This window comes from Erpetoichthys calabaricus, chromosome 5, assembly GCF_900747795.2.
Source record: "Erpetoichthys calabaricus chromosome 5, fErpCal1.3, whole genome shotgun sequence".
NCBI classification, from domain to species: Eukaryota; Metazoa; Chordata; class Cladistia; order Polypteriformes; family Polypteridae; genus Erpetoichthys; species Erpetoichthys calabaricus.
The window spans coordinates 183,823,854-183,836,034 of NC_041398.2; the positions used below are offsets into that span (position 1 = coordinate 183,823,854).

The 12,181-nt window shown below is 41.6% G+C and overlaps 1 protein-coding gene across 2 annotated transcripts in view; it reads right to left on the minus strand.

Moving 5' to 3' along the window:
• The window catches only part of ptpn13 (protein tyrosine phosphatase non-receptor type 13), a 352,808-nt gene that overhangs the window by 260,154 nt on the left and 80,473 nt on the right, over positions 1-12,181 (minus strand). For both annotated transcript variants that reach the window (XM_028802295.2, XM_028802293.2), the window contains exon 2: positions 6,358-6,478. In XM_028802295.2, coding sequence (XP_028658128.1) covers positions 6,358-6,472 — 115 coding nt within the window. In that variant the 5' untranslated portion in view covers positions 6,473-6,478. The remainder of the gene's footprint in view (positions 1-6,357; positions 6,479-12,181) is intronic.

Here is a 12,181-nt window from a genome sequence, read left to right on the forward strand (position 1 = left end):
ATAGAGTGAAGCCGCGAAAGGCGAAGCGCGATATAGCGAGGGATCACTGTATTGGCCAAAAAAAAAAAAAATAAAGATTAAAATAGCAAATCTGGATGGAATGAGGTGATCATTAAATGCTTTAGGGATTCAAGTTAAGACTGCTAAAAAGGTTTGAAAATGGAAATCAACTTTAGTCAAAAAGTTTCAAGCAGCTTTGAACCCGAAACAATTACTCTACTGTTCTGATTGTGTAAGTGGCCAAAGATTAGCTTCTGCATACTAAAATGTGTGAATTACAAGTTTCTGGTACTTGTAACTAACAAAAGTTTTCTTCTTAAAAAAAAGCAAGTAGGAATGACATATGTAATTTATCCCAAAGGAATAAATCGAACCGCCACCTTATCGTGGTGGAGGGGTTTGCGTGTCCCAATGATCCTAGGAGCTCTGTTGTCCGGGGCTAGGGCCACCCAAGGCAAACTGGTCCTAGGTGAGGGATGAGACAAAGTGCGGTTCAACAAAACCTCCATGATGAATACAAAATTTGGACAGCGTTTTTCCTCGCCCGGACGCGGGTCACCGGGGTCCTCCTCTGGAGCCAGGCCTGAAGGTGGGGCTCGATGGCGAGCGCCTGGTGGCCGGGCTTGCACCCATGGGGCTCGGCCGGGCACAGCCCGAAGAGGCAACGTGGGTCCCCCTTCCCATGGGCTCACCACCTATGGGAGGGGCCAAGGAGGTCAGGTGCAGTGTGAGTTGGGTAGTGGCCGAAGGCGGGGACCTTGGCGGTCCGATCCTCGGCTACAGAAACTGGTTCTTGGGACATGGAATGTCACCTCTATGAAGGGGAAGGAGCCTGAGCTAGTGCACGAGGTCGAGAGGTTCCAGCTAGATATAGTCGGGCTCACCTTGACGCACAGCTTGGACTCTGGAACCAATCTCCTTGAGAGGGGCTGGACTCTCTACCACTCTGGAGTTGCCCCCGGTGAGAGGCGCCGAGCGGGTGTGGGCATACTTATTGCCCCCCCGACTTGGAACCTGTACATTGGGGTTTACCCCGGTGGACGAGAGGGTAGCCTCCCTCCGCCTTCAGGTGGGGGGACGGGTTCTAACTGTTGTTTGTGCGTATGCACCGAACAGCAGTTCGGAGTACCCACCCTTTTTGGAGTCCCTGGAGGGGGTGCTGGAGGGCACACCTTCTGGGGACTCCCTCGTACTGCTGGGAGACTTCAATGTTCACGTGGGCAATGACAGTGAGACCTGGAAGGGCGTGATTGGGAGGAATGGCCCCCCTGATCTGAACCCGAGTGGTGTTTTGTTATTGGACTTCTGTGCTTGTCACGGATTGTCCATAACGAACACCATGTTCAAGCATAGGGGTGTTCATATGTCCACTTGGCACCAGGACACCCTAGGCCTCAGTTCGATGATCGACTTTGTGGTCGTGTCGTCGGACTTGCGGCCACATGTCTTGGACACTCGGGTGAAGAGAGGGGCGAAGCTGTCAACTGATCACCACCTGGTGGTGAGTTGGCTCCGATGGTGGGGGAGGATGCCGGTCAGGCCTGGTAGGCCCAAATGTGTTGTGAGGGTCTGCTGGGAACATCTGGCAGAGCCCCCTGTCAGAAGTAGCTTCAACTCCCACCTCCAGCAGAACTTCGACCATGTCCCGAGGGAGGTGGAGGGCATTGAGTCCGAATGGGCCATGTTCCATGCCTCTATTGTTGAAGCGGCTGACCGGAGCTGTGGCTGTAAGGTAGTCGGTGCCTGTCGTGGCGGCAATCCCCGAACCCGTTGGTGGACACCAGCGGTGAAGGATGCCGTCAAGCTGAAGAAGGAGTCCTACCGGTCCCTTTTGTCCTGTGGGACTCTGGAGGCAGCTGATAGGTACCGGCAGGCCAAGCGGAATGCGGCTTCTGTGGTTGCTGAGGCAAAAACTCGGGCATGGGAGAAGTTTGGGGAGGCCATGGAGAACGACTTTCGGACAGCTTCGAGAAGATTCTGGTCCACCGTCCGGCGTCTCAGGAGGGGGAAGCAGTGCAGTGTCAACACTGTGTATGGTGGGGATAGTGCACTGCTGACCTCGACTCGGGACTTTGTAGGTCGGTGGGGGGAGTACTTCGAAGACCTCCTCAATCCCACTAACGTGCCTTCCAATGAGGAAGCAGAGCCTGGGGACTCGGAGGTGGGCTCCCCCATCTCTAGGACTGAGGTCACCGAGGTGGTCAAAAAACTCCTTGGTGGCAGGGCCCCAGGGGTGGATGAGATACGCCCGGAGTTCCTCAAGGCTCTGGATGTTGTAGGACTGTCTTGCTTGACACGTCTCTGCAACATCACATGGACATCAGGGACAGTGCCTCTGGATTGGCAGACTGGGGTGGTGGTCCCCCTCTTTAAGAAGGGGGACCGGAGGGTGTGTTCCAACTACAGAGGGATCACACTCCTCAGCCTCCCTGGAAAAGTCTATTCGGGGGTTCTGGAGAGGAGGGTCCGTCGGATAGTCGAACCTCGGATTCAGGAGGAACAGTGTGGTTTTCGTCCTCGTCGCGGAACAGTGGACCAGCTCTACACCCTTACCAGGGTCCTGGAGGGTGCATGGGAGTTCGCCCAACCAGTCTACATGTGTTTTGTGGACTTGGAAAAGGCGTTCAACCGTGTCCCTCGGGGAATCCTGTGGGGGGTGCTCCGAGAGTATGGGGTACCGGACCCCCTGATAAGAGCTGTTCGGTCCCTGTACGATCGGTGTCAGAGCTTGGTCCGCATTGCTGGCAGTAAGTCGATCCCGTTTCCAGTGAGAGTTGGACTCCGCCAGGGCTGCCCTTTGTCACCGATTCTGTTCATGACTTTTATGGACAGAATTTCTAGGCGCAGCCAGGGCGTTGAGGGGGTCCGGCTTGGTGGACTCAGGATTGGGTCACTGCTTTTTGCAGATGATGTTGTCCTGTTTGCTTCATCAGGCCGTGATCTTCAGCTCTCTCTGGATCGGTTTGCAGCTGAGTGTGAAGCAGCTAGGATGGGAATCAGCACCTCCAAATCCGAGACCATGGTCCTCAGCCGGAAAAGGGTGAAGTGCCCTCTCAGGGTTGGGAGCGAGATCCTGCCCCAAGTGTAGGAGTTCAAGTATCTCGGGGTCTTGTTCACGAGTGAGGGAAGAATGGAGCGTGAGATCGACAGGCGGATCGGTGCGGCATCCGCAGTGATGCGGGCTCTGCATCGGTCTGTCGTGGTGAAAAAGGAGCTGAGCCATAATGCAAAGCTCTCAGTTTACCAGTCGATCTATGTTCCTACCCTCACCTATGGTCATGAGCTATGGGTAGTGACCGAAAGAACGAGATCGCAAATACAAGTGGCTGAAATGAGTTTTCTCCGTAGGGTGTCTGGGCTCTCCCTTAAAGATAGGGTGAGAAGCTCAATCATCCGGGAGGGGCTCAGAGTAGAGCCGCTGCTCCTCCGCATCGAGAGGAGTCAGATGAGGTGGCTCGGGCATCTGATCAGCATGCCTCCTGGACGCCTCCCTGGTGAGGTGTTCCGGGCACGTCCAACCGGGAGGAGGTCCTGGGGAAGACCCAGGACACGCTGGAGGGACTATGTCTCCCGGCTGGCCTGGGAACGCCTTGGGATTCCCCCAGAAGAGCTAGAAGAAGTGGCCTGGGAGAGGGAAGTCTGGGCATCTCTGCTCAAGCTGCTGCCCCCGCGACCCGACCTCGGATAAGCGGAAGAGGATGGATGGATGGATGAACATAAAGTACATCTCACAATTACATCATAAATAAAGCTGCACATTGTCATAACATGTAACAGTGACACTGATAAAATCAAAAAACAGCCATTCAAGCCACAAACAAAACCATTACAGGAAATGCAAAGAAACCTCATCAAAACAGTGTTGCATTATGTCAATATCAAAACAATTGATAGAAGCCAAAAATCTAAATGAAGAAAAATATTACATTTTTTCATTCTATCAGGGCATGATAACTGCCTAATCCTTACCAAGACATAAACCTCAGATGATCGACAAAACATATGGAATTTTACTTTTTTTTATTATTTATTCAACACATTTTAACAGGATTTCTAGAGATGTAGGGAAGAGAAATGAAAGGGAGCATTTTCATATGATTACATTAAAACTGTGGTTAGTGAGACACAATGATGGTGTTTAACTTTCAAAACAAACTCCTAGACCAGCTACTGTACTGTTGGTAGACATTTACCATACAATGTTTAAGACTGATCTTTAATACTTCTGATAGTAGGGTATTCTGATGATAATGCACTCAAAAGTACACTAGGAAACTATGATTGTGGCTGATTTATGGCTGTTTGTTGACTGAATTTGCTTAGTTATGACAATTACACATTGGAGCTGGACTGTCTCTCATTCACATATGGAACAACTACAGCACATGTTTATTGGCTCAGCTATTTGCTGAAATTTGGCAAAGTTTTCTGATCCTGGGAGATTTCAGCCTTAAGAAACACAGACTTCAATAGCATCTTTAGTTTCTGAGACGTACATTTTTCTTAACAATACTTTGTAAAATGTGTTGTTTTACCTGACTTTTTATGTAACAAGAATAAACAATGAAATAAAAACTTGTCAGATAATTTTAAGTAAGCCATGTCCTCTTTGCCGATATTCACAAAATATCAAGACAACACAGTTTGACTATAACAACAACATACAAGAGCAGCCTGTGTATGCCTCTTAATCCATATCATGCATCATATTCTGGACAGCTCAAAGACAGAGAGTGAAGTATGTAAGCTTCGGTTCGCTCGCCAACCCCTGTGTTTGGTTAATCGGATATACAATTTAAAATTTTTTTTTTCTTTGGAATTATTTCAATTTCATTACTTGCACTTTTACTTTAAAGCTTCATTAAAAACAATATTTTTTGGAGACACATTGTGACAACGCAACGTATAAATGCCCGTGAGTGAATATTGTTTCTGTTTCTCTAATAAATAATCCAACTTTTTCTGATGTTTGTCCCTGTGATTTATTGATTTTCATAGCAAACACTATTCTCACGGTAAACTGTAAACATTTTAATACGAATGGCATATCACGATCTCCTTTGGTGTGTAATGTTATTCGCGGAGTATATACAACACCTTTCTTTTTGCCTGTTAAAATTTGCATCGCTTCTCCGTGATCATCAATATACACCTGACCGAATTGTGTATTCTTTGACATTTAATTTGTCATTGCTTTAACTGTTCCGGGACCACAGATTCTCATAGCGTATGGTCCATTATTGTGTAAATCCACGTTTTGTGCATTGAATGATGCGAATGCGAAAAAGACTTTGTTGTTTACTCTTTGCCTTTTATTTCTGACCTCGATTTGTCCTGCTATTTTTTCAATTACACCTGGTTCTGATGATTAATCACTTTTTGTTTGCGGTAATGCGATCTTTTCTATCTTTTCTTTGATACTGTAGCGACTGACATGATAAAGTGTCACAAAAGTTTTACTTGAACAATCGCCGACTTCCTAACCCCAAACACAACTTTGTAATGTGACATAAACTTGTGTGCTGAAATATTCTGTGCCACACATTTAAACAATTAGAACTGAGCATTTTAGGTGAGAAGAAAGTGGTTATACACAGCACATTGAGGTAAATTCTCCTCAGTCCTTGTTTCAAGATGATACAAGACTTTCAGTGCCTTTGAACTCCAGCAAGAAAAAAGGAAAAGATTGATCTACTCTCTCTGCTTAAGTCACACTGTCTTAGGTTTATGAAAGGATGATAAGAATTTGCTGGGGTATTTACACTTGTGCCAATAATCAGTATTTTACATCATGTTTCAAGCAAATGAATAAACATTCTTCTTAAGTTTTATTTTGTCCTTAACTTTTCCTAACTCACATTTGTGATTGTACTGCTACATTTACTTGTCAAAAAAAAACCAAAAAAAAAACACAACACTCAAAACACATTTTGGATATTAGCTCTAGCAGGCAGAACAATGTAATAATACAAGTTCCCAACATGGAATGGACAAATGAACAAAATTATGTAATATATGCTTTTGAATTTCAACACTTAAAGTAATCCAGATTTAGAGTGCAAATATTTCCACTATTTAGGATTATTAATATGGATATATTTAAAATATTAAAACATTTTGTCTTTGTTCCTCATTGACACTATGAAAAAAAAAATCTTGCCATTTAGTCATTTCAGAGTTGACAATATTCAGAAAAGACAAAGAAGTTTCTTAAATACATCTCTTGTCTTAACCCATACAATTTAGCAATATAGATTCAACCTTGTTGTCATCCGATATTAACTGATATTTTTGATCAAAATCCTTAAGGAGCACAGACAGAAAAAGTACAGTGATAGGGCTTTTGTTTTGAATTACCTCTGCGGAAAATTTCCTGGAGGCTCTCAGCACTCTGGTTCAGAACAGCCCAAATCTCCTCTTCCTGCAGGGGACCTCCACGCACTTCCAAAGCCTCTGCCAGAGACACATGCATGTTTGACTGAAAGAGAGCACAGCATAATGCATTTGAGATCTCCCTCTTAACTGACCATGTTTTCAAGTTAGTTATACATCGGTCACCATCAAATCCAGGAAGTCACAAAATTAACGGAATTGTATGTAGCTCAAGGATGCTGACCAACACATAAAAACACAACTTCACCTAGCATTTTGGGATTCCATTCACCTTCCATCCAGCAAGAGGAGAATGGAGCATGAACTAATACAGGACTAGAAATATTAAAACTAACAATTTAGCAACATGGCAACAACACAACAGAAGCAGTAAAAGAAGGATAAATGTTAAGTCAAACATACTGTCACATTTATATAGTATATATTAAAATTAAATTCTTCTCAAAAAGTTCACAATAATACATTACAAAAAAAAGATACACATACAACCATGCAAAATTAAAGTATACATAGCATGTAAAACATAAGATGGCTAAGGTATTTAATTAAGCTGTTTTTGCCTTTCAGAGGCAGTATGTGATATACAGTATATACCAGGTGCCAGAAATATTCTGCATCACCTTCATTACCATCCTCTGCAGTGCTTTACAATCTTGAGCCGAGAAGGTGCCATACCAGGATGGGATGTAGCTTCTGATTCTGAGATATTTTGGTTAGGAAATCAAAAATCCAGCTGCAGATGATGGTTCTAAGTCCAAAATCAAGATGTTTGATGGTCTACTTTGCTAGTACAATAGTGGTAAATGCTTAACTGTATTCCATGACAGCAATTTTCAACCTTTTCATCTCATTGCAGACAAAGAAATTACTAAAATTCTGTGGCACACCCAAAAATATGTTACATTTTTTTCCTGATCTGAGAAAAATTTTGATTGATTCACAAAAAAAATAGTAACAACAGTAATTACCTACTCTTTCTGCTCAAAAGTGACTTTTAAAAATATTTTTGAAACCATTTATTTATTATACTTTGTAATAAAAAATAACACTTAAAATTATCAGGGGCCTTTACTTGTATTATGAGTAGGTGGCACAGAGGTAGCACTGCTTCCTCGCAGTAAGGCACCAGTTCATGCATGTTTTTTGCAAAGAGCTTTGAGTTGTCAGAAAAGCGCTATAAAAATGTAATGGATTGCTATTACTATTATTATATGTGTGTATGTATGATCAAATTCAGGCACAGCGTAGTGGGGGATAAATAGGGACAGTAGATGTGCTCGACAGTAAGACACATTCATTGGAATAATTACACAGCATAGTGCACATGCAACATAAACATAATATTCATATTATTGGAGTAAATGTTTCATATAAATTGATTATACAAAATAATTTTTAGTATATAAATTTTTAAGTAGTAGAGACATGTAAACTGGTCATATAAGCATGAAATTACACTTTCATTGCTTTATATTTCACATATAGTATACAGTATGTATATTATTAAAATTATATATAAAATCATATAAAATGGTATAAAATTTACATTATAGACTTCTTTTGTGTTGTATTTCTTTAAAGAAGTCTTTAATTAATTTGTTTTAAAAAATCTTGTGGCACACCTGTGGATCTCCTGTGCCGCAGCACACCAGTTGAAAAATCGCTGTTTTATGACTCTAGCATAACAGTACTGCCAAAGGAAAATAATCCAAGCTACAAATAAAAGAACTTTTATTACTCCCTACAAAAATTAATCATGAGTAACATATTTATACTTGCCACAGCTGTAACTTATTAAACGCTAAAGGCACATCTACTAGAGGCTGCTTAATTTCAAATAAAACTACTATGTGGAGTTCACATTATTAAATGTATACCATCTTTATTATCTAAAAATACAAAGAAGTGATGAACAAAGACATAACAAAGGCATCCATTCAACTCTTCATTAGTAAAGACATTAAATCCAGTTTCAGTTTGTAAGCATAAAGTGCATGACAGAGACAGACCCTAGAAAAGGGCACATTTACAAACACACACTCAGGGGCAATTTAGAATCAACCTATCCTGTCTTTGGGATGTGAAAGAAAAACTGAATTAACTGGAGAAGGAGCCCAAAAGAAAAACATGAAAACAGAGAAGAAGGTACGCACTCCACAGATGACCAAGCCCAGATTCAAACCTAGGACATTGTAGCTGTGAAGTAACAGAATTATAAATTTACAGAAATCACATCTTATCTGGTTCACTGAGCTTTCCCAAGGTAAGCAAAAATTAACCAGCTTGCCATGTGGGGTGATCTGCCACTTGACTGCCACCAATAGGACAAATAGGTGGAGCGACCTGCCACCTTAAGCACAATTTTTTAATGCCTGCAACACTGTGGCCCAAAGTGAAATTCAGTTTGTTACTGGCATAGAGTAGCTTTTTGAACCCTAATTTGATGCAATGTCTTCTTCTATTGTTGCCTGTTAGTGTTGTTGCATTTAATGCAGTAGATACCTAAACTAGCTTTTGAGCTGCCTACACTCTTTTGTCAAACATTTCCTGAGTTCCTACATATCTCCAGTTAGGTTTACCTACTACCATCGAGCGTCTTGTATCAAAATCATTCACATGCTTTACCCTGACATGCAATGACCTCCCTCCTTCTCAGTTACTCCCACAGTATTCACATTTAGGACACCTCCTGTGTTCACTCTGTTTAGCACCTTCCCAGAGGCCACTGTCTTGAAGAAAAGCTCAACAACTGCAAGCACGACTTAGCTTGTCATTCTTTATGGCAACTAATGGGATGTCAATGTCCATTTTTCCCTTGATAACCCCTTATACCCCATAATGCTAACAGGTCAAATAACAAAATATCTCTCACAAGTCCTGAGCATAAACTCACAGCACTTGCTTTTTCCACTTTTCTTTACCGTAAAGCCAAAAAAGGGTGCCAGAGGCAAAAGCAAATCTTTCTACTCTGTCAACCACAATCAGTTTTTGGACCTAAAAATCACATACAAAACACAGACAGCTGGAGTTGCTCAAAGGTTATTTCAAGAGTGTCTCACTAACACAGTACAATTTTTATCACAAGAGGTCAAAGTTCATTTAGCAGGCTTAAAATAGCATCACCTGGGAAGAAGTCTAATGACAATAAGGTTTTATTCTAAAAGTGTAACAAATGACGAAGCTTAACTTGGCAGGCATTGGCTTGATTTACGAATATGATGTTATGCAAATTATTTATTTATGTATATAGTAGATATATTTTTTCTTCAGATCTGCAAACAAATTTGAACACTCAGTACTAACTTAAAAAAAGGAAGTCTTAAAAACAGGTAAAATATTAACTACAATAGAAGGATGTCTTTTCCATAGAGGGCTTCTTAACCAACTGCTAATTCTAATTTTTTTTTGAGATTTTCATTTAAATTCAATTTTGCATACAAGCATTTTTGCTATATTTTTCAGAAATCACTAAAGTGTAAAGAACATGTAAAGATGACTCAGTCACTCATTCACTCACCAACATAAATACTTTTTCACATTTAGTTAAAAATTTGAAATTTGGCATCTAATTCAGTAAGTATCCAATAAGAAAGGACATTTTGATATATACTGTTTATACTCACATATAAGTCGAAAAATATATGCCTTAAAATTCATTCAAAAAAACAGGGTCGACTTATCCACGGGGCAACACAATTATCCATAGAATTTGGGTAATGACATTGTACACTCGACGCTTCACAGTGTTAAGTCACCGGTCATCTGCCGTTTCCCATGGTCTTTGAAATAATTATAAGCCAGCAATACTATTGCTAATTAGCTAGTTTTTTTCTAATTTCATTAAATAATTCTTTAAACTGTGAAATACTTGAATTTGAGCATTAGCTTTTGCAGGTTTTGGATAACAAACATACCATTAGCTGCCACGTGCAACCAGACTTGGAATCAAAAGAACCAAGGCAACACACACTATCAATGCGATGCAAGCGCAGCCCGCAATTCAAAAAATTTCTCTGCCTACCTGTTTGTCTCATCTGACAGTAGCTGAAAAGCAGCATCAGGAGAGAGCAGCCTGAAGTAGTCCAGCAACGGGTGATCTGTCGTGTTCAACAGCAAACCATGCTGTCTTGTGAAGTCCGGTAGCCAGTTCGGCTCCCACGGATCAATGTCTGGGTATTCCTCCCATGCAAACCTTGCCGTAGGTGCATCGGCTGCGTGAATGCATTCAGCTGGCAATCAGCTGGCACAGCATCAGCTGGTGTCTGATCAGCTGATGCCGGCTTCTCACTCTCTTGCTCGATTCCTGATCACTGTCAATAAAATCCGATTCTGAAAAATCCGACTCAGCGATAATGTGCAAAACATCGTCTGCCGAGTGTTTTCTTTTCTGCACTCGCTTCGCTCCCTTGTGACATGTCGATGCCATCTTGCCTTTGTTTACATTTGTTTACATTTCGCAACTCACGCACATGCAAGGATTAGTTGCCAAGTCAATGAGTCTAGCATTTCTCCAAGCACAGAGGGAATGCCTATGAAGTGACAGTGAGTTTTGTCGCCATTAACAGCTGATTGTCCCCCTCTATCTCTGATAGCTGTCAAGTTTTACCCTCGACTTATACGCAGGTCATAACAAATTTCGTAATTTTCGGCTTAAAAATAGACTCGACTTATCTGCGAGTGTCTACGGTAAATATTTAGGGGTAACCACCCCCCCCCAATAAAAAACTAAATAACCCAAAATTTGAAAAATGCCTTGATGGATTTGCTTGAAAGTTGATGACATTATAGAAAAAAGAAAATTAGCCAACATTTTCTTGATAAATATTTCATTTGTCAATATTTATTACCATTATGTTAACTTACATGCTGTGCATTGTGCTGACCGGGCTTATGCAAATGAAGAATGCAGCAGAAATGATAGACAGCTGCACAAGCCAATAGGGCTGTCAAACAACTGAAGTAGACCCTGGACCTGGACCCTGATTTAATCACTTTTGCTGTGTACAGTGAGGAATGAAATGAAATACAGAAAGTTCCACAAAGCTCAAGGAAAACATGAAGCTTAACGGTTATCTAGTGTTATAAAGCTTGAGTGCCAGTGGTGGACATCGTGGCTGTGAAAGTGGTGTCAATTCAATATATATATTCAATATATATTCAAGATTTTTTTTCTCCCTAAATAATAAAAACCATCATTTAAAAACTGCATTTTGTGTTTACTTGTGTTATATTTGACTAATGGTTAAATGTGTTTGATGATCAGAAACATTTTGTGTGACAAACATGCAAAAGAATAAGAAATCAGGAAGGGGGCAAATAGTTTTTCACACCACTGTATATATATATATATATATATATATATATATATATATATATATATATATCTCAAATGAATGTCAACCTTTTGTAGGGTCTGTCCCTGAGACTTATTAATTGTCATTGCGAAACAGAGCCTTAGTGGAAATTGGAGGCGTTTGAATTGAAATGGGAGATCAGAGGGTATAACAGGGATGCGAGGAATAAAAACTCTCTCCCCTGAGCCACCGCCAGTAAAAATAGTTGCCTGAATGAGGTTCTTTTGCAGACACGTGACCTGAAGTCTCGTGCCGTCACAAAGTTTCAGTGGCTGTACGGAAATCCACAATCAGTTTCATATTGTTTTCGTACCTTACCAATTGTGTAATTTGTTTTTTGAACAGGTTTGATTCATCGAAGTGATCACTCCTGCTGCGTTCAGTCACTTCACGTGAGCCGATCTCTTGTGTGATGTTGCGATGTCCAGGGGTTT